Source organism: Schistocerca gregaria, chromosome 5 (genome assembly GCF_023897955.1).
Source record: "Schistocerca gregaria isolate iqSchGreg1 chromosome 5, iqSchGreg1.2, whole genome shotgun sequence".
NCBI lineage: Eukaryota > Metazoa > Arthropoda > Insecta > Orthoptera > Acrididae > Schistocerca > Schistocerca gregaria.
In genome coordinates this window covers 481,796,579-481,821,297 of record NC_064924.1, presented here as the reverse complement: position 1 = coordinate 481,821,297, position 24,719 = coordinate 481,796,579, and the positions used below count along the sequence as shown (strand labels likewise).

The window sequence follows — 24,719 nt, the reverse complement described above, 5'->3', positions numbered from 1 at the left end:
CCATTCACAGTGGGCTGCATTACAAGGCAGTGAACAAATACCTTTAAATAAATCCCACTGCTTATCTTTTAATCTGTTCAGCTAAAAAGTTGCTAATTCCCTATAAGGTTTGGAGCAAATACAGCAAGTGAGATTTCTATTAAGGCAACACAAAAAGCTGTGATAAAAATTATTGTTTTCCTAAAACGTTTTGAGGTTGATTATAGTTGTTGGCAAACTCGAAAACAGTTAATTTATGATAAATGCAGATAATATTTAGGGCTACGCCACTTTAAGATAAAAACACACATAACACAGTATGTTAATTAGAATACCTACCACAGTAATTAAATCACAAACACTGATTTACTACAAATTGTGCATAGATTATGCAGACAACAGTGGTAGCTTCTGAAAATTCTCAAAAACATACATTTATTGGCATTGATATATAATGAAATTCATTGGTGTTGAGATTTTTGGCAGACTGTGAACCACAGTCGCTGATCTGCTATGAAATAAATTACATATCCAAAACACTCTTACCAGTAACTTAAGAAAATAAAGTTTTTTTAAGCATCCGAAAATACTCCAAAATAACATATTTTCCACATACCGATAATTGTACAGTGAAATTAGAGAACAGTTGTTTTGAACAAGGATAGGTCTACTGTTTTCAAAAATTTTAAGAGCACAATTCAGTTTATGCCTGTAATTGATGATAACAATACGAGTTTATTGCGACACTCACAGATGTTGGATATTTCACAATATGTCTCAATACAAACAGATATTGGTACAGTCAATGAAGTATTATAAAGAAGTGAATTGGCCACTAAAAATATGGGAATCTAGCACTTCAAATTGGCACACACGAATCATTTACACGTGGTCTCACACAAAGGAAAATTCCGAAGTCACCTTTTATATAGAGATACATGCATATTGCACAGATTTTTCACTTAGCTGATTCTGTGCACACTTCTACACTTACGTGCCAAAGAAGAACACTGCAGGGTGATTTTATATTGGTCAAAATTGTTAAAATGTGCAACACCAACTAAGCGAGCCTGTTGGCACCAACTAAGCGAGCCTGTTGTAGCTAACAATGCAATGTCCTGTTTACAATCACGGATTATGACACAAGTGACATTCTGATACCAAAGTCTTTCAAATTCCCACATGATATGTTCTGTAGCAAGATGGTGCATGCTACCATTATACTGGCATTGTGGTGGGATACCGTTGCAGTATAGAAATCCAGCAGAATTTGGGGATGAACTGATAAAATGACACTACAGTCCTCATAATGCAACATATTAGCGTGAAAGAGCCTGAAAATGGCGACAAATAACACTGCATTGAGTTTATTGTTGAAGAAAGTGGAGTGAAAGAAAATAAAGAAACAGTAGGTGGTTTTTTGGTACAGAAGACAAGAAAAGATGATCTGATTATTGCACAGTTTCATTCACTGAACGTTAGTTGTAGACTTTGTCTTTCATTACAACAGCCATCCATTTAGTAATTATAACAACAAATCCTATGTTTCTCAACACAAAGAACAATAAAATAACGAAAATACTGCTAAAAGCTGTATAGTTTGAGAAAAATTGAATGTATTTAAACTTTTTATCATTTGTATGATCTGCTAAGTCTTTACAATGGTGTGTTATTTTTTAATCCATCTGTGTTGGATGGAAGAAAATTGCCATGCTGAAATAAGAGTGATTTAACAGTGCATGTTACATACACACCAAAAGCATGGTGACTATCAAGTATTTGAACTGTTTTAAATAATTACTATGCTAAAAATAGTTGAAGCATAATATTTTTCTGACACTTTTCTTGGACCAAAAATTGTCATTGTGTAGAAAAGACTGATTGTGTTATTTGCTAAGTGCAAGAACATGAGTGCAAGAACCTGGTTTCACAAATTGTTTAGACTTCTGGGAATGCTTACCATGACTTCCTAACACCCATTTTGCCCAGAATGCTTGATTATAAGAACTCTACTGTCTATGAAAGTAACATAAAAATCCACATGATGGACATTAGAAACATGATACTATGCATTAGAAATTAAAAACCCTGTCATAAGTTCAAAGAGGTTCTAGTTATACTGACATAAAAATATTCAATTCAATTCCCACAGAGCTTATAAACTTAAAATAGTGAATCTATTTTCACAATTTGGTTCATATGTTATTGTTTACAATACTGACAATATGGAAAAATAACAGAAGACAAAACCAAAAAATTAATGGTTAACATGCATTCTACGGAATGCACAAGTGACAAGGAAGCAACGCAGAAGACAATATCACCACAGTGCATACAGTATGAGAAAATGACAGAAGAAGAAACCTAAATGTTAACAGTCAGTACGCCTTCTGTGGAATGAACAAATGACAAGGAAGCAGCACAAAAACCATGTAACTATGTAAAAAGACTGAGGACAAAGCTCTAACAGAGTGGACAGAAAATAAAAACAGCCGATCATGATGAACCACCAGGGAAAGGACACCATCCAAACAACACATGAATGATTTTTTATGGTCCAATCTACTGCAGAAACTCCCAGGAGGTGAAAATCAAGACAGAAATGAAAAGAAGGCTACAGTCTACTCTTCAGAGATTTTTCCAGGCAAGAAATATACCTCTCATAGAACTGAATAATTCTTGAACTCTCCTATATCATAGTGCACAGGGCTTAACCAGTAAGTTATATGAGCTAGATGTCCTGAAGGAGATTTCAGTCTTGTGTGTAACTGAACACGGGGTGCAAGAAATACAAAAATGTGCAGCTGGGATTACAGACTGCCTGTTGGTCAGCAGCTTTTGAAGGGAAAACATACAGAGGGGGTGGAACATGTGTATATAAGACCAGATATTAAATCAAAGTAAATTAGGTTTAAAAATGTCTGCTATATGGAAAAAGATTTTGAATATGGTTTATGTGAACTAACAGAAAGTAAAATTATAATTGCATTATATATATGTCACCATCCAACAATTTTCAATTGTTCTAGGAAAGTCTGGAAAATCTTCTGAACTGACCAAATAGTCAGTAAAAATACATAATTATGCTTGGGGATTTCAATGTTAATGTGAAGGACAACTATAAAAAAAGGGCAGAAACTGCTTAATCTACTAAAAACATACAATATTGACATATGTATGGCAGAAATAGTGAAAGTACTGTTGACCAAATATTCATTGACAAATCTAAATGTGACTGTGAATGAGGTATTTGATTCAGGTTTCTCTGATCACCAAGCAATTAAATTGACTTTAAAGAAATCTCATGAGAATAGTGACAACAAGAGATGATGGAGAGAAGATTAAGTAATGGTGACAGCATTAGGGTCTTTAATCTCATGTTAAAAATTGTAAACTGGAACATGGAAACCATTAGTTCTGTAGATATAAAATTCAACAAGTTATTGTTAAATTATAACTACTGCTATGATGTTTCATTCCCTCTGAAGAGAACAAAAATAAACAAAAAATCAAATTCAGGGGAAACGAGTGAAATCAAAGAGTCATCAGAAAGTCTTAGAATGCTATATAAGTGTGCAAAACAAAATACTACATGAAACCGTATGTGAAGTGTTATAAGAAAAAGCTACAAAAAGAAGCATGATTCATATATCAGAAAGGGGAACAATAAAATTAGATCAGTGTGGAAACTGATTAATAATCATACAGGCAAACATGCAAATGCAAGTAATAAAATCACTATAAAAAACAGAAATGATATGGTTGATGATCCACTTCTAATAACTAATATATTTAATGGTTATTACATTAATGTAGCCCAAAACATGATCACAAGTAAATATAATCCAAATTCCAATAAATGAAAGGACATGCCTTTATCCCATAACACCCGAAGACATACAAAAGGCTATGATAGTAAAATCACCTGTGGATTTGATGGTATCCCTGACAAAATTATTAAATATAGTACTGATAATGTGATCTCTCAACTTGTAGATGTAATCAATGACTCCTTTGAAGCTGGTGTGTTTCCAAGTAAACTTAAGCAGTCAACAATAATACCAGTTTATAAAAGTGGTGACTAGTTTGACATTAAAAATTTCAGACTATCATTATTCCGTGTATTTTCGAAAATAATTGAAAGAATAATGCATGATAGATTGCTAGACTTCCTAAACAAAAATAAAAAATTTGTAAATGCACAGAGTGGTTTCAGAAAAGGCAAATCAATGCAAATGACTCTCTTCACTTGCCTAATACTTGTTTACAAAGCTATTGAGGACATAGAACTGATCTGTGGGTTGTTTTAGGACCTTTCCAATGTGTCTTATCTTACTACTGTCAAAACTATATAATTATGGTGCCCGTGGTGTTTCCTACAAGAGGTTCAAGTCATATTTAACTAACAGGAAACAAAGAGTGCCAATTTCTCGGGATGGTGATGTGTACCATTCTGAATATAAATCAGTTAATTATCGGGTGCCTCAGGGCTCGGTATTGGGACCACTGTTGTTCTTGGTTTTTATTGAAGACCTACCACAACAATTTTCAACAGCTGATACTATATTATTTGCTGATGATACCAGCTTCTGTATAAAAGAGAAGAATGATTAAGAGATGCAGCAAAAAATTGACAAAACAACAGAAGTGACTGAAAAATGGTTTAACGATAACTGTCTAGTTGTCAATGACCAGAAAACTGTATGGATGACCTTCAACCATATAAGGAACAAACATAGGATCAATGGAAAATTCACATTATTTAATAGCCAAAGTCAGGAAAACAATTACATAAAATTTTTAGAATTATGGGTGGATGAGCATCTCAGATGGAAAAAACATGTAGAAATGCTTAACAAAAAATTGAGCAAGTGCCATTACACATTAAGAATGCTTAAAGATTGCTGCAGTACCAAAACAGTGTTAATTGCTTATTATGCATACATGCATAGTTTACTGAGGTATGGTATACTACTCTGGGGAAACACATCTTTTGCAAAACAGTCATTTAAACTTCAAAAAAAATCTGTAAGATTAATAAGTCATGTTACTTACAGAGAATCACATATATGTATTTTTAAGGAATTAAAAATCATGACCTTATACCATCTATATTTATATTTGAAAGTATCTGCTTCATTAAAATATGTAAAGTTTCATCTTTTTTTAATATTGAGATCCACAATTATCAAAACAAGGAACAGGGATGACTATCATAGAGACGTGCACAGAAGATCAATATATCAGGCCAGTGTTGTTTACAAACCAAAAATTCTATACAGTGTATTGCCTGATAACATAAAAAATTAATACATTAAAAAAATCTACTAATAAACAACAGCTTCCACAGCATTAATGAATACCTGGAATTTTACTCAAATCTGAAGATCTGCATCATAATCTCTGTAAACAAAAATTCGTAATTATCAAAGTATTCCTAGATAAAACTAAACTTCATTCATCAATGTACATATCTACTTATGACCAATCTGTTGTGCTATATGTTACTATGCCTATTTAACTAAAGTACTAGTATTTAATAGTTACAGTAAAATTGACCAAAATTCTAGCTTTTATCAGTATGTACTTATATAATTTTATAATCTAATTAAACGGAATAATGTTTTGATTACAAAGATGTGTCGATAAGAATGATAAATTTTTGTGCATGATGTGAGTATATAACATTTTATAATGTTTTGTAATTTGACATGTCCAATATCCTGAACCTGATAATATGGTTGCTAAAAAGATAAATTAAATAAATGAAAATCAGCCTAGCAGTGTAGTTACTACTGGGCCTATCAATATTTTGTTAATGTGTCACTTTAATAAGTTTGACAGTAACAATAATTTACTATTGTGTTTGTCTTACAAGAGTGTCTACAGTGGAAATCTTTCAAATATTTAATTTAAATCTGAAGTATCATAATCCTGGTATATTTAATGTACAAAATAAGCTTTTCAATGCCTAGATGGATGCAATATGTTGTAGTGGTGGATTTTGTTAAGATCCCTCTTTCTGAGATTAACAGAAGTAAATAAAATTTATTAATGTTGAAATCATTTTACCCTTGAGTGAGCATTTACAATTAAAAACAAATAAAAGGATGAAGCATGGCAGTTGCAAGAATATAAATACAAGGCATTGTTTTTACTTTCACACAATATTTTAAGTGTTTAATTGCAATTACCCTTTTACAAAACTGTTTCTGGCACAATCAATATTTCTCCATCACACACTACCATCCAAGAAGAAAACAATATCATGGTCACAGTATTATTAAATTCCTTCATGTCACTTTCCTATGATTTTGTTTAGTGCTTGAGACAAATGTGATACTGACAGGTGGTCGAAGAACTGTATTGCTTGTCATTGATTGTCAGTGATTAGTTTGTACACAGTGCTGGTCATTGGCGTGATATGAATGCTATATCCTGGAAGGAAAGGAGCCTCTACAAATGATGACTGAGTGTGTGCATCATGATCAAGCAGAACTGGGCCTCTGGCATTAAGAGGCAGTGACTATCCTACCAGTTGTAATCACTTAAAAACATGGTCAAAGCCATATGCAAATCTCTCTCACATGAGCTGTAGCAGTGAAGAGTTCTATACTAGGAGTGTCTGCTTTCTATTAGTCTGCAAAATTTGATATGAGAGCGTTCATACTTCTCACTGCCCAGTTCTAAATGTTCACCTCACCAATCAAACTACAGCTGCATGACACCTTCTTTTTCTACACTAAATCAAACTCATACTTGCCAAGAATGTTCCTCTCTAAAACCATTCCTGCATTATCTTGGTAAATGTTTAATTTGTTGATACTCTAAAAATTCCATGTTTTGTTTAGTCATCCATTTGTCATGTCTGTTTTTCTAGTCTTTTTACTGTGCAAATTTTGCTTTGAGCTAGAGGCAAAAACACACACTGGTTTCCTGCCTGGACTGCCCAGATGCTACAGTCGCACTTGGAGGCCCCCCTGCAGCAGTGACTTTCTCAGTATGTCGTCTGTGAACCCTGAGCGACACACCACACAGTTGTTGACTTACATCATACTTTATTTACTACACCGAAATTTTATTACACTTAAGTCACATCAGTCTGCAAATAAAACTCATATTGTCTTACAGTATCCATAAATATTACCATCATTTACCTACTTTTGCACTTAATTTGTCCCAAACTGACTATAGGTTATTTACAACATAAGTACTGATTAGTATCTTCCTAACATCTGATTTTTTTAGTGTGTTCATTGTCATATCCTTCCATGTGAATAAGTGTGTGAAACAAAACTGTGTGTTTACACAGACAATAATACAAAAACTGTTTACCCAGTTAACTTATAAAAATTCTGCACATATGAGTACACAATATTTTTAGGAATAGATGTAGGATATCCTTTCATGAAATTATACATTTGTGGCAAGTGTATAGATCACCTTATTTTTTCTGTTGCTCTACATACAACAAAATCATTGTGGAATTATTAAGATTTGTTTTTGGCAGCATTTTCACCTCACAAACATGTATGGTCAAGTCACATTAAAGTGACCACTTTCTATATTAAGTGTTAACGTGCAATAACCGATGACATGGAAGGTGGCAAATACTAGCAGTGGAGGGTACATAAAATGTGGCAGGGGACATGGGAAACAGTGTGGTCATAATCAGTAATGTTGAAATGGAATGATTTATCTGACATCCAAAAGAACATGATCATTGGCTTCCAGACCAAGGGTGGAAGCATTTTCGAAATGGCTAAGTTTGCAAACTGTTCACAAGCCACTGTGGTTAAAGAATAATGTGCGGCAGGATGGCACTGTCCAAAACCGGTGCCCAGGCAACTGTGATGCACCAAGGCTGTAGATGACAGGGTTGAATGACAGCTGCTGAGATGTGGTTGAGTGAATAGATGTGTAGCTGTTGAGCAGCTGACTGTCCTGGTGTACCATGGGGCTACCAACAGTTTCTCCTCAGTGATCATTCAGCAAATGTTGCTGCATATAGGCATGTGTCTGTTTCAAGCACCCATACTGATTGCTGTTCATCAATGATGAAGAATGGAATTTGCATACCAATACCTAAACTGGACGCCCATTGATTGGTGACAGGTAGATTTTTCAGTTGAATCACATTTTATGGTCCATTTGATAGACAGCCATTGGCATATACTGCATGAAACGTCTGAAACAAAGGATCCAGACGGAGGAGGGATTGTCATTGGAATGTTCATGTGGCATTCCCTGCTAAATTTTGTCATTCAGGAAGGCACAATGAGCCAACACAATTATGCATCTATCCTGGGAGACCACATCCACCCCTACATGCAGTTTATTTTTCCTCAGCACGATGGCATCTACCATCAGGACAATGCAACGTGTCACACAGCTCACAGTGTATGTGCATGATTCAAATAGCTCTAGGATGAGTTTACTCTACTTCCCTGACCACCAAACAACCTTCGAGAATCTGTGGGACTACTTCAATTGGGCTGTTCATGCCATGGATTCTCAACAGAGAAACATAGCGCAGCTGACTGAGTTACTGGAATTAGCGTGGCTCCACTTCCCTGTGAGAACCTCACTAACTCTCTTCCAGCATGTCTTGCAGTGGTCCATGCTCCAAAAGATAGTTATTTGAGCTTTGACAGATGATCACATTACATGACTGGACAGTGTACATACACTTAATCAGAAGATAGCACTGCACAGTGGAAATATAAATAACAGAGCACATTATATAGGAAATAAAATAAATAACATAATAATTCTTTCTTGCTGGTATGCACAAGTAATATTGCTAATACAGTACATTCACTTCTTTCAGCTTATCAAAATTGCTCTTTCTGTGCCCACAATATCTTTTGAACGTTTTACTTTTTTTTAATTCTTTATGAAGCCATTTTGCCTGTGATAAACCCTTCCACTTTTCATTATGCATAAATTTTCTTTGTCACATAGCATTCATCAACTTATGACATGTTCATCCATTGCTTTTATAAAATAAAATGTCCCACAGTCATCCCATTAGATAAGAATTTAGCATAAGCTTCAACACTGCTCTCTCAGTACAGAAAATTGGTCTCCCATTCATTAAAGTAGGTGTTTATCCTTAGAAATAATCCCTCATATTTCTTGCACTGAATCCTTTTATTTTTCCTGCAACTTTTTTCACATATGTGTTTGATGTAATAGTGGCTTCAAGGAAACATGGCTCATTATACAGTACAAAATACTTAACCATTTCTTTTCTTTTTCTGTCAGATAATTTGTGATTTTCAGAAGAGTGTCAGCTCTCACTCTCAATATTTTTGCCTGTGTGTGTCATTCACCTATCAGCTTTTTCTGGCATCTTCTCATAACCTTTTTTATTTTTGGTCCATGAGGTTTTCATCATTTTTCTTTGACCCTGTAAGTACTGAACTGACATCTGCTGCTATGGCACATAACTTATGCAGATCTTTGGGACTCTTCTCTCAGTTTTCTCTTGACTTACATTTGGGCACTAAGTTACTGCAATGCAGTCTCAGTAGTAGATGCTTCCCTTTTTGTGTTCTCAATGCCTATTGGTACTTCTCAATGACTGCAGTTCATTCTCACTGCCATATAATTCTGCAGTGCATATTCATGGTGTCTGTTGGCACTTCTCAATGACTTTTGCCAACAAACTGATGCAAATGCAGTACCTCAGCAACTCACTTCAGTACCTAATAAGTCTTCATTAACCAAAGATGGCACTTTTGTTTCAAAGCTATCTGGCTATTAATCCTCCTCCTTTATTACCCCCCCCCCCCTCCCCCCTCCAGTCAATACTTCATCATTATTAAACTGTCATCTGTCATACCTCACAAACATTAGCTGTGTCATGGGTCCAGGGTACAGTTATGGAAGGGGTTGGGGGTCAGTGGTCACAATCTTTTAGTGGGAGGGAGATGTGACCCCCTTCCCCCTATGCATGTGCTCAGAACAGTATCTCTAGCTACTCCTGTGTTCCAGTGGGTTACTACAGTAAAATCCTTTGCAGTTTTAGGCAATTGACTTTGCAGTGCCCATGTCAACCTTTACCTTCCCAGACTTTTTTGATCTACTCGATTAAAATTTATGACTTTGTACTGTAGTGTGTTACTGTTCACTCTGTCAGTATGTTCACTCCATTTTCTTCTGTTATCTTCAGTTTTGTTTCTTGTATTGAACATGTTAAGTCTTTCCTAGCATTGCCATTTTTATTATTATTATTATTTAAGTATCTTATGTGATTCTAAAGTACCAGTTTATTGTTCCAACCGTTTTTCCAAATTTTGCTTCCTTCTCCTGTATATCTCTGTTATATGCCTTAACGTGCAGAATTTCTGCTGTATACATTTTACAAAATATAGGTACTTCCCTACTTTTTAAATTACCGGAGCTGTGGAACCTGTGGGCACTTAGAAAATTTTACTGCTACCAGACATACAAAAGTGGGCAGTAGCTAAAAAAGGTTGAATACCCTGCCCTAGATAATTAAAATGTTGGCTTGTTCTGCTACTACATATCCCCAACTATTTTTGTTCTTATGGGATCACACGCTATAAAAGAGGAATGCTATGTCCTTGTCTGACTTCTCTCGTAGTACTGAAAGGTGCTCCTAGTTCTCCATTTATATCTAATGTGATTGTTGCGCTTTTGTATTAACTTCTTAAGGTTCATATCTAATAAAGAGGATAACTGCTTTTCTTCATTATGTTCAACAGTTTTTCTGTATTAACTTTATCAAAGAACCTTTTCAGCTCAAGAAATGCTAAGTGAGTCACTCAATTAAATACTGTATATCTTTCAATGATGTTCTTTCATCACAAATACTGCATCTGTTGTCAATCATTCTCTGTGGAAACTCATTTGCACTTCACTTAATAAGCACTCTGATATTATTTGTAATTTGATATTCTGGATCCTAATATAAGCATTATATGCCGTGTCCAGTAAGTTAATTCCTCTAAAATTCTGGCTGTTACTTTTTAAACAGAGATACAACTTCTGCTTGTTGCCATGACACTTATTTTCCAACACATAATGAACAGATTTAACAGTCTCGGGTAGAGAAAGAGTCAACCATATTTTTAGGAGTTCATCGTTGATGCCATCCATGCCTGTACCTTTTCTTTTTTTTTCAAAAAATGGTTCGAATGGCTCTGAGCACTATGGGACTTAACATCTGAGGTCATTAGTCCCCTAGAACTTAGAACTATTTAAATATAACTTCCTTAAGGACAGCACACACATCCATGCCTGAGGTAGGATTCAAACCTGTGACCATAGAGGTCGCGCAGTTCCAGACTGAAGCGCCTAGAACCGCTCGGCCACAGCGGCCGGCTTTTCTGTTTTCCAGTGCAGTCATAGCCTCCTTCACCTCTTCTATGCCACACTTCATAAACCAGTATATTCCATTTTCTTAGTTTTTGTCTTGTCATCTGTATACCAAAGAGATTTGTAATGTTCAACCCAATGCTATTGTTGTCATTTATCTGTATTGTTTCCCTGCCTGCTTCATTAAGCATTTTAACTGTCTTATTGCCTGCTGCTAGTCTTCCACAGACATCATCTCAGGTTGTTAGGATAATTGAGGTAATCATTATGTTTGAGCTTTATGCTTATTTCAAGGTCGGATGTCAAGATTTTGAGGACTCTTTTCCATCATATTTGTTTCTTCTTACCCATTACTTCATCAGTAGCCTTATAACTGATTTTCTTATATTGTCCATTGCTCAGTATCTTCTACTGCTTTCATTAGCTGCAGATATCTATTTAGTCTTCCTTGACACAGATTTCTGACTTTGCCTTTGTTAAGCACATATACACTGACAGAAAAAGATTGCAAAACCAAAAAATAATTAATGTAGAATAAGGAAATTTTGTGAATACATTTCTTGAGGTAAGATATTTAAATGATTAACATTGCAAGATCACAGGTTTTAATGTAAGCCCAAGATAGGCCATTGCAAATGCGAAATGTTGGTACATTAACAACCAGTGTAACCACCAGAATGTTGAATGCAACATAGAAATGTACATGCTTTGTATTGTGCAATTGACAGAGATTTCAGTTTGTGGGATGGAGTTCCATGCCTGTTGCATTTGAATGGTCAATACATGCATGCTTAATTATGGTTGTGGATGACGTTTGAGTTGTCATATGATGATGTCCCCTATTTGCTCAACTGGAGACAGATCTTGTAATTGGGCAGGCCAAGGGAACATGTTGATACTCTGTAGGGCATGTTGGGTTACAATGCTGGTATATGAGTGAGCATTATCCTGTTGGAAAACACCCTTTGGAATGCTTTTCATGAGTGGCCGTGCAGCAGGTCGAATCACCAGATTGACGTACAAATTTGCAGTCAGGGCGCATACGATAACCAGGAGAGTGCTCCTGCTGTCATATGAAATTGCACCCTAGACCTTAGCTCCACATGTAGGTCCAGTGAGTCTAACATGCAGATAGAGTGGTTGCAGGCCCTCAATTGTGCTCCTTTACTGACACCAAAGCAGAACCAGCTTCCATCAGTAAACAAAACAGACCTCCACTGTTACATGACTTCATTCAAACTCAGTGAAGTGTTGGTAATGGCGTCTTTGTCATGTTAAAGGCATTCTTGACTTACATCAACTCATCATGTCCTATCTCAAAGGCAACTGATGCTCACAACCATTATAGCATATATTTAAATCAAACCTGATATGCATCCTCATAGTGGCAGTACTAGTGTAACTCTTATGCAACTGACATGAAAATTTAGTAGAGATCATCTTTCAGAAGTGGAAACATGTCTACAAACTTTCATTTGTGTTACACAACTCCTCCTAGATGTGATTTTTTCCCATCAGTGTACTCTGTAAACTTCATTTGTTTTTTCTTTGGGTATCTTCCTATTCTGCTTCCATATTGTGAATATGTCTACTAGGAATATTACTATAAAATGACCAGACCTCACATTGTATCCTCTAAAAAGTTTGGTCCTTCTTACTATCCCCTCTAGTTTGTTATTGATTACTATACGATCTATGGTAGACTTGTATCCCCTTGCTGACTCTGTAAATTTATGAATGTCCCTTTTTCTGAAAGAATGTGTTTGTAATTTTTAATCTTTTAAAAACGGGCAACATCTCTTAGCAGTAAAATTTTCCCATGATATTAATTTGCCTCATTCATTTACAGTTTTTATTGCATTTTTAAATAGACTGCAACTATTATCTTTTTTAACTTATCACCATTTTTGTTTTTCATATACAGGGTAAGCACAAAGTCTTTTTTTAGGACCACTTACGTTAATAAACTTCGACATGTGCTCCTTGGTACCTTGGAGAATGTCGACGCAGTATACCACTTCCCACCAAGTGTTTCGTAACATGTGTTCTGTCACAGTACCCACAGCAGTTGGTATCCTATTGTATCCTAGCCTTCAGTTTGTCCATGTCAGCAACTGGTGTGACGAAGACTCTGTCCTTGATATAGCCCCAGAAGAAAAAGTCAAGGGTGGAGAGCGGGGTGGCCAGGGTGTCGGACGGTTCCTTCCAATCCACTGATCTGGAAATGTTTCATCCAAGAAATTACGCACTATCAAAGCCCAGTGCAGAGGTGCTCCATCTTCCTGGAAAATTATCCATGGTTGATATTTTTCTAACTGTGTTACAAAACGTCTAAGTAAATGTTAGCGGCAATAGATTTTTCTGCAAATAAAAATGGTCCATAAACCTTGTTATGCATGAGGCCACACCTAAAATTCACTTTTTTGCTGTCTCACTGTAATTGTACAGTAGCATGTGAAGACTCTGGACCTCGTATACAGACGTTATGCCTATTTACCATTCCACTGACATGAAAGGCGGATTCATCGATAAAGCATATGCAATTTAAGTAATCATTACTGCAATCAATCCTGTTGAAAGTCTCAGTTGCCAATTCAGCATGTGTCAGCAAATCATTCGTTAGCAAGGCCTGCACTCTTTGCACTTTGTAAGCATGCAACCTAAGCCTTTCATGAAGAATCTTCATCACACTTGCTTGCGGTATTTGAAGTTCATGTGATGCTTGATAAGTTGATTTAGATGGACTCCACCGAAACGATTGCTGAACATGATCAACAGTTGCATCACTCGCACGAGGCCTGCCACTTTGAGAATGATCTTCAACACTGCCTGTTTCGTTAAACATTGCATACCATCGCTTTATTGATTTAACGTCAGGAGGGCTGCATCCATAAGAAGCCCAAAGTTTATGCTGAACACTGATGGGTGATTTCGTTTCATGAAACCAAAGCACACATTGCACTTTCTCCTGCTTCGATGCCATTTCGCCAGCAACTAACGTGACCTAACAGGCCGCATCAAAGTTGTGGAGAACTAGCACCATCTAATGGTCACAACATCTAGTAACACCAACCTATGTAATGGCATCAAATGTAACTTCTTATGTCAAAAAGTTATCCTGTTATAAATATTTATAATCAGAGCAAGAGTGTGCTCACCCTGTATTTCCACTATCAATCAGAACTTACAACTTTTTCCAAGTACCACAAACATAGCTACACAACTGTACATATGTGCTATGACCTCCAACTCAATCAAAACCTGTTCTTGACCTATAGCTATTTCCATAAGCAAATTCTGGCACCAATGTTACTTCTTATATGAGTTTATCTGGCAATTTCATCATTATTTTCAGTAGTTTCTATTAACATGAAACATTAAAACTTTCTGAATCACATCTACATCTAATTAATTATCTATTTAGTCATATGCAAAATTTTGTCAGCCTGTGGTTTGATCTGGGAACCTTGTAATTTATGTCTGGTTTTATATTATACATGAAATTGCTGCTGTGCATTCCCTGACACACACAATTTTAATTCCTCTATCACAGATTTGAAACCTTTGTTTCCATACTTTTTGCTTCATTTATGTGCCTCATAATTTGGTGACCTATGTTTATTACTTTAATCTTACATCATAATGACTTCCTGTAATATCACCTTAATCTTGCAGTTTTGTGCAGCATTAATTTGTGCACAGATCTTATAAACCTGACAAGTACAATTTTTGATTCTTTTACACTATCATTCATCTTTTGCTCATTAGCATTTACTGCATTTTGTACATCAAGCAACATAGCACAGTAGACTTACTTTCGTGAGGACAACTGTCAAATCCACAACCAACCATCCAGGTTTAGCTTTTCCATTATTTCCATAAGTCACTCCAGGCAAATGCTGGAATGGTTCCTTTGAAAGGACACAACCAATTTTCATCTCCATCCTTGAAACGATATGAGCTAGTGCTCCGTCATTTACGACCTTGATGTCGACAGGACATTGAAACTAATCTTGCATCCTTCTTCTCCCCCCCCCCCCCCCCCCCATGTACTTCTGAGACATGCTAACTTTTTTTGTGACCGAATTTAATTTACATTTGTTATTCCCATGTGAATTAGTGATGGGCATCATCTGCTGCAGCTTCTCTTACAGTACTCCCTCCCACTTCTCTTACAGTACTCCTTCCCACAAAATTTTGATTAGCTTCTACCTGAACTTCTTTAAACTTTCTATAAAAATAATTTCACTTCTCTGAAATTAGGGAATTGGTCTCTACTAACCACATGCTCATATGATTTAAATGTTCTTAACTTCCAATCTAGTGATTCAATAAACATTGAGACATAACAATTTACTCTTACAATTCCTTTTGAGTTTTTCTCCATTCCCTCTACACCCACTTGAGTTTTCTGTGTGGAGACCTCCCACTGTTGAACTCATATTTAGTGTTGCCTCATCCCATCTCAACTCATGTTGATTTTTGTCCTCTATCTCAGAAATGTAAGTTGTGTACAGTCATAAACTTTACTTATCTTACTGGTACATTAAAAAAAAAGTATCATCCTAATTTCTCACAAAATAAGATGACAAGTATATCAACATGACACTGGTAAGCAGTGCCAGGACAAGACAGACAACTAATGACTAAGAACACAAAAATCACAACTTGTACAAGCAATTTGCAGTAATTGTATATAAAATTTTCAGTGTTTCGGAAAATAAATGTCTCAAAGCAATAAAGTGCACATATAACAATACAGTGAGCTAATGGGGCATATAATAAGAAATTGTGCCCTACACCCTACATTTAATATAGTGATAGATTCTGTCAATGCCTCACATTTTGAAGTTAATGTATGTAAATTACATTTAATAATTAAGAAATTATTTTTGCACTTGAGTGTTTTATTTGCTATTGATGATAAATAAATGGATAAGGTGTACCAATGTAAGAAAGTAATTAAGAGAACATTACAATTCCTTTTTATTTTCACCTTGTTTGGACCTCTGCTAGATTGATTTCAGCTACCGTTTTGCAAAACTTATTACAGAATTAACATTTGTCTGCCAGATACTAAAATTCACATTTTGAGTTAAACTTGTTATGATAATTACTCATCACAAGTATTAGATTTTGATATAAGTAATATGAATCCAATTCTTCACTCTGGTTCTCGTGAATATGTTTCAGGAGCACAGGAGTACGGTGAAGCAGCAGCTTACATCCAAGCTCAATTTGAGGCGAAAAACAAATCCACCACAAAAGAAATCTACTGCCACATGACATGTGCCACTGACACCAACAACATTCAGTTCGTGTTTGACGCAGTCACCGATGTCATCATCGCTAACAATCTCCGCGGGTGTGGCCTTTACTGAGCGGCACTGTCATCTACACTGCAGACGATGTGTGCATTCCGTTTCTGTTCCATTGTGTTTGTTAATATGTGGTGGGTGATCGTAGAGACACTCCGCCCGGCAACAGACAGGAGGCTATTCCTTATCACAGAGACGACACTTCTAAAAGCAAGAGAGGATGAATTGTACATTTAAAAGTATAAATGTTTTAATGTAAACTCGCTCCACCAATATCTTGTTTTACATTATCTACTGTAGTGCATGTTAGTCTCTTTTTCATTATTGCTCATCAACTCTTATTTATCACACCAGAAAATATGAAAACAAACAAAAAAATAACAATTGGGTCGATCGCAGGGACATCAAAGTGCCAACACGTGTTCATTTAAATCTATTATCACACATTTTGTAAATGAGTAGTACATACTTGTTTAAGTTTTAGCACATAAGTGCATCATATTGTTTTTATATTTGCCTTGCCTTACTGGCTGCACACAACTTGAGCTGCTTCAGGTGTTGCACAGTCCGCTTTCCTAAGTATCCTCTCCATGAAGAAAAATACTTGCATTTTTCTGTGGAAAAATTAAATGTTATCTGAAGTTGTAATGATGTGTACAGAAGTTATTAGGACTACACATATGATGACGAAACATCACTGCTGATAACTGTTTAGGAATAAGACACACAGGAGGGAAATCAATTCCGTAATGTTAAATGCTTTCCCATAACTAAGTTGGATGTAAATTTTGGAAATACAACTTTGTTGGCAAATAAGAAATGATATGACTCACTTGATACTGAGATATTTTAGCTTTTGGAAATGTGCTGATGAGTCAGTATAGGTACTGTGTAGTTCTGTCTATAGACTTAATTTGTTATTTATAACTTTTTCATTTATTTTATTATGTAAGTGTTGAAAATGAATGATTTCTAAAGTATAAATAGAGATGATATATGCACACGGACACAAATACACACACACATACACACACACATTTGAATATTACTAATATATATATGGTATATACATAAAGAAATTGAAAAGGAAGCACAGGTGCTGAAGAGTGAACCTTGGAGACCTTTGTCCAAGTGTTACTTGCATTTATAGTAGCAGACCTAGTCAAGACATTCCCAGAGGTAGTCAAGTGCAGATCCTATTACATTCTGTTGCACATTTCACAAGCAAACAGCAGAAATAGGGAACATTTGTGTATTGTGTAACTTTTATGAATACCTAAGTCATTTGTTATTGTGAATCTAGTCAGTAGTGTTGAATTCACCTTATGATTTTATTTCTCAATTTTTTGCAAATTGTTTCTTCGTGAAGCTTCCATAATTTATTTGTTTACTAATTCCTGTGTGATATTGTCATCACCTGTTACTTGGCGAAAAGTGAGAGTAGAGATGGGTGAATTGTGTAGTCCAAAGTGGACAAAAGAATCAGTGTTTCGTAAGAACTTCTGCTTTGTGCGTTGGCAATTTCTCATTCGCTAAAATGTGTCTTCATCCCATGGCCCTGTACAGTCGAATTTTTAAATAAACAGACTAAATATTATATACAGAAGTATTCCTGATCAGTGTGGAAAAATATTTGCTTCATTGTGATCAAAGGAAGATAATCATTTTTTGTATTTATTTTACAACCAAAATAAAAAAAACAAAAGAATTGTTATATGACCAGCATGAAAAATTATGCTTTCATGTGGATCTTAAAATTTGTGATTGATGCTACTGTAACAGAGAAGTGCCTACAATATATCTGCTGAGTCCCATAATTGTGCTGTTAATGTGAATTTCAACTATGTGCAATATGTGGTACTGTGTGCACTGCTGATTAAAAGGGGGGAGGGAATCATAAATCTCTTTGAAAGTCAAATTTTTTGGGTCGTACAAAAAGAAATTTGATATCTTGATTTGATCACATATACCAAATATTATTAAGTAATACTGTGGAATACTGTATATAATGGTAAATGCAGTTATAACATTGTTGCTTAGTTGGGATAAATAATAAATAACAATAAATAATATTATTGAAAATAATTATTACTATGGTAATATGTTCATGTTCAACTAGTAGGCTCACATACATATAAATTTATTAAAGCTAGAGGATTTGTGTGTTTCTCTGTGAAGAATAAGAAGCAGTTTGATGTAGAATTGTTCTCAGAGTGAGCTCTTTCCATAGAAACTGGGCAACAAAACATTGCAAATCTCCGGGATTGGCCATTACATATCAGAGGCCACATTTACCAGCTCAGGTCTCACAACATGATTGACAGTGGAAACTGCCACCAATCAACAAAAATGGAGTTTGGTTGTCAATGTTTTTCTCCAGTATATTTCAGGACCTAATATGTTCTTAATATTGTGGTAGGTTACCACATTGACATTGTCAGTGAATCAGTGGACATTGGATCAGTGGACTGTTTATGTGTACCTTTCTGTCTTGTTTGATGAAGGTGGGAATGGGACCACCCTTAGAAATGTGTGTATTATGAAATATGAAATGCATTTTGAGTAAGATATAAATATATATAAATATATACACCTTCCCAAGGATCATCATGTCTGTGATTATGTATAGTTTCTTGGTATTTCATTTTTATTGCCATTATCATTCATTCACCATTTATGATATATCATTCACTTGCTAAATATTTGTTCATTTGTTCTTAACATCACAAGATGCTTTGAATCACCCTTGAAGTGCAAAATAAAACAAAATCATGTTTCTCTTCTCTAAATTTTGTTGTTGGCATTAACGTTATTTGCTTTACTCTTCTAACCATTTCAGTTTTAAGGCAGCATCTAACACATAGTGTCATATCCAGAAATCATATTTGTGAATTACCAAAAATAATTGTGTGAGACATTTGCTGTGTGACTGCCACAATACATCATCCCATCCATATTTTAAATGAGGTTTGTCATGCCTGCCAGTTTATTGCACATTACAGAAAAGTTTGTGCAGTTTTTTTCTAAAAACTTAGAAGAAATTCTATATTAATTGCCAAATATGTTTCCATATTGTAAATGGAAGAGGAGTGAAACATGAGTTCAGATTCAGAAAAGGAATGTAATAATCGTAGATAATTATTTCCATGGATATCACCTTTCATAAATTTCTTCATTGTCACAATTGTTTGCTTCTTCATTTATGGTTAGTCATTTTGCTGTAGTTTTGTGTTGTACCAAAGACTAAATTAAAAACCAAATGAAATTTATAATTTCATGAGCTTCCTGCAGATTTAACAAGAAATCAGAGAAGCAGTTAATTTTGTACTGGTTGCAGATGTTGTTATGTTTACTGACATTTCATAGAGTGAAATTTCTTTTGTAACATCTTTCATTCATCATTGCCTGCAGTCTGCATTATGATGTGGAATGCTGGTGCCTGTTATTGTTTGCATGTTATAATCTTGTAGACCAGAACTTTGTACATGATGGACACTTTTGATTTACTGGACAAAGAAATGGTAGTATCTTTGTAGTTATAAGTCCCAAAAAGTGGACTGAAAATGCTTCTGTCAGCATTAAAGATGATCATTGTGACAGCAGGTGTTTGTATTTGCAGGTTCCATTTATTCATTTTGATGAGAATAAAAATAATACATAGTTTAGATCTTGTGACAATACAGAAATTCTTGCATAACTAAGTGATCATGATTCCAATGGCTTTTCTCTACTGTTCAACATTTCTTCATCATATTTCTTGCTGCTGGCACATCCTCCTGTTCATCATGCACCAAAATAGTGTTCTTCAATACAGATGACCCTGTTATCATGCATATGAAGCACAACCAATATTCTGAAATTAGTTCAAATTATGTGGCAAATAATGACACTTAATCCCGCATAGTTTCCTATTCACCATTGTTTTCTGCACTTACTGTTCTCAGTCATTTCTTTTTAGTTGGAAGTTCTTATTTTTATGTTTGGCTTAACTTTTTTGTGACCCAGTTACTTCTTTTTATATTTTTTGTGTTTATGTTTTTCTAAAAGCACCTATATGATTTCTGTGAAAGAATATTTTCTCAGTCCTTCATACAAACTCAAGAATTTACATTTGAATTGTGTGAAGATAGGTGTTTGTCAGTTTTTGCTAGGAAACATGAGACACATCTAAGTGGAAATGAAATAAAAAAAGATGTATAAATGGTGAGGTAGTTCATGAGAGTTATGTTTAATTTGAAGTGATTAATAGACTCTATTTTTGGTCAGTGATTACACATACATGACAGAACAGAAAATATTCATTCAGTGGAAATTTGTGTCCATATTCTATTGTTTTATCTACAGAGTTATATTTTATAAAATGAAGGATATGGATTTCAGGTTTCATTTTAATTTGTTTATGACATCATATAATACTGGTGCATATAAGATGTATTTATAGGTATGTATGTTCTAAATGATTACTGGATTAATAATCTTAAGAAATATTTAGTTAATAAATTTAACATTTAATATAGTTCTGATTTGCAATAATTTTAATTTGCCTTGTAAGAATTCTACTCACTGATAGAAAGAAGACACTATTTTCAATATTCACCCACTTTAATTTTTCAGTGACAGTAAGTATGAATAGCTTTCATCATTTACTGAACATGTCTTGTGGAAAACTCATAGTATGTTCAGAGAAAAAGTGTTGATCTGGGTGCAACATGTTTGATGGAATGTTTTTTTAATGGTTTGGTATTCTCTAGAAAATGAGTGTCTGAAAGTGGAACACTGTTCCTGCAGTGCAAAATTATTTAAAATTAGTCACTGTTTCCACTCATTTGTATTCTGATTCCATCTAAGTTGGGAGCAGATATGAGAGTTTAGTCTGTAACATGATCTCATGGCACATATGTAACAGAACACCATACAGAAAATAGATTTTTGCTACACACTTTTTAATAAAATTCAGTTTGTGTAAAGTACATTTATGAGTACATGCTTCGTGGGGTAGCATATGAATAAAAGCTGAAAGAGTAAAATGGGTTTCCGTTGTTGATTTAATAGAACCATCCACAAGCATTAAGCACACTGCAGGTTTGTTTGAAATGGCATCCAAGCATAAAATTACCATCAGGTAACAATGTTGTGTACAGTTCTGTGCTGCTGGACCTCATTAGAAGTATGATGAATTATGGCAGGCCAATAACAAAATTAAAATAATTTCATTGATAAATGAATATAATCATTATTTTTCCATATTTCCAAAAAGTTGTGGCAATTTTAACATACTATTGTAAAATTCAATGAATTTTTGATTCAGCAAACGTGTGGTTCCATTGTAATGGTTGATGTTTTATTATTTTGATGACTATTCCACTATAAAAGCTTCTTTATTAAACACTCAGAGCCACAGGTTAAAGATTACATAAAGTATTTTCAGCAAGAGGGAAGTTTTGCACACATACAGAATGAGCAATCTGGATTATACAACAGTAGCAGCCAGAGCATATGGCTTACTTGAATTGTATTTTCACCAATTTCAGTGGACATTAAGTGGGAAAAAAGACCAGAATACCTACAGGAAACACTGTTCTATCAGCAGTTATCTGAATAATTTCAACCATGTATCAATATTATCAATGTAGCTTTAATGTAGCAGTATTTAATACTAAATCTGAGCATTTAATTGGTTTGGGTGATCATATCCATTTTGATTTTAAACCATATCTCACACAATTTTAAGTACCACTACATTAGATTACATGAGTCTGCAGTATACCCATTAGATGCATCTGAATCAGTATTAAACTGGCTCTGGTATCTTCTTTGTTAACTCAGAGATTACAACACTTTTTTATCAGAATTAAACATTGCAAGTTGTTGAAAAGAGGAAGTTTATAAAAGAAGGAATGTAATTTATTCATTATGTTATAACATTATCTTCACTTTCAGAAACTTCCTAGTTTTATCTTAACTTTTTTTCTAGTGTATGCAGTGTTTGCACCTTGGGGCTTAGGCTTTGCATGGTTCTGACTCATGCTTTGGTATCAAATAGGGTATGTGACGTGGCTGTGCACTTCCTGCTGGAAGGATGGGAGAGGTATGTTCACAAGTAACCACCTTGTAGTCAAGCTTGGTGGTGTATCAGTAAACCACGTGCTTGGAAAGTGAGAGGTCATGGCATCGAATCCCAGCCAGATCACGAAAATTTTCAATTTGCCTTTAATCTAAGCTCCACCTGTCAGCAGTGTGAGGAGTAACCAGGAAAGACACATGGTTCAGATTCCATGCTGAGCTGTAGGTCCCCTTACCCCAGCTGGACAAGTGGGGTATGTTAGGTACAAGAAAGTTACCAAAGCAACATCCAATTAAAAAGCTTACACCTGGCCAGTCAGCCAAGTGCATTTTATTATCACCTCCTGGTAGGAGGGTAATCGGTCTCTTTAAATTGACTGTGGACAAAGGGTTTTGTTACAGCATAATCTGCAGATATCCACATGAGCTACAACTATGAACAGTTTGGTTTGCCAAGGTAAAACAGTCACATTGAGCTGAACAAACAACAGTATTTTATTTTTTCTCCCAAGAAATTTGGACTGGAAAATTATGTGGTGCACTTGCAAATTGATTGTGCATTTTAATTTTAACTGAATCTGTCATCAATCAAATTTATACACAGTGTGGCATCTGCCACCTCACCCTCTTCCTCTCTCTCTCTCTCTCTCTCTCTCTCTCTCTCTCTCTCTCTTTCTCTCACTCACGCTATTCTAAAGTAAATATAAGAATGAAACTTAAAGAAAATATGGTTGTCCTTACTTACTTTAAGTTAAGAAGTTAGGACCAATTGAATTATTCTTTGTGTATTCTGTAATGCTACCATAAACCTTCAAATTCAGTACCGTAAATTTCCATTTGCATCCTTGTAATTTGACCTTGATACACAAGCACCTGTTTCTATCTTTTCCTTGACAGATTCCTTCTCTCTTCAACCATTTCGACATCACTACCATACTTTTCAGTCCAGACTTGCTAATAAAATCACAAGAAATGAAGAAATGTCACTTATAGAAAAGTGTAGAGGCTCAAATAGCAATGACACAACTTTATGAAGTTTATGAGTGCAGAAATGTTTTTCTCCCCCACTCGTTTATTTCTCTGTAATTTTTTCCGTCAGCCTGATACAGGAAGATTGAAAAAACAACAGAGAAATAAACGAGCGGAGGAGAGATGCAGAAGCATTTTGGAAGAGTGTCAAAAGCCTGATATGGAGCAAGGATGTACCCCAAATCAGTAAAAAGGTTATATACCGGTCATACTATGTCCTGATACTGACATATGCATCAGAAACCTGGGTTATGAAATGAAGAGAGAGAAACAAAGTACAAGCTAGTGAGATGAAACAGTATTGGAGTGACAAAGATAGACAGATTAAGAAATGAGAGGATCAGAGAGTTAATGAAGGTGGAACCATTACAGGAGGAGACAGAGAAATCAAGACTGAAATGGTATGGACACATTGAGAGAATGGAGGAGAAGAGGATACCCAGGAAGATACACGAGATGAAACTGGAAGGAAAGAGACCAAGAGGAACACTGAGAGACAGATGGCTGAAAAGAATAGAGGAATGCATCCGGAAGAAAGGAGAAGATTGGACCAAGGTGAAGGCGGAGAGATGGTGGCAAGACAGAAGACGATGGAGAGGCCTACGTTCCAATGTCCCACACAGACTGGGCCAGAGGCTGGGAACTGTCCATGATGATGATGATGATGATGATGATGAGTGCAGAAATGTTTCAGAATGAAAGTGGAAATGAAAGTGATATAATGAGGGCCTGAGATGAAAATAAAGATAGAACAAAAACAGTGGTAAGCAGAGTGCAACAGAGAGTAGACTGGAACCTCCCAGCTTAGAAGTGAGCAGTTCTCTACCATTTTAGCTGGACACAGAGATAGTGTTGATGTCAATTGAATTCCACTTTTTTTTCACCCCTAGTTTGGGAATGTTTAGTTGGTGTTTGCTCTTTCTGTTTTATTGGCCATGAATACAGCAGCTACATTCACTATGGTCATACTTGTCTTGAAGATAA

The 24,719-nt window shown here is 35.3% G+C and overlaps 1 protein-coding gene across 2 annotated transcripts in view; it reads left to right on the top strand.

The window, feature by feature from the left end:
* LOC126272036 (guanine nucleotide-binding protein G(o) subunit alpha) overlaps positions 1-20,721 on the top strand; it is a 929,986-nt gene extending 909,265 nt beyond the window's left edge. For both annotated transcript variants that reach the window (XM_049974548.1, XM_049974549.1), the window contains exon 8: positions 16,519-20,721. In XM_049974548.1, coding sequence (XP_049830505.1) covers positions 16,519-16,706 — 188 coding nt within the window. In that variant the 3' untranslated portion in view covers positions 16,707-20,721. The remainder of the gene's footprint in view (positions 1-16,518) is intronic.
* Positions 20,722-24,719: the final 3,998 nt, after the last annotated feature.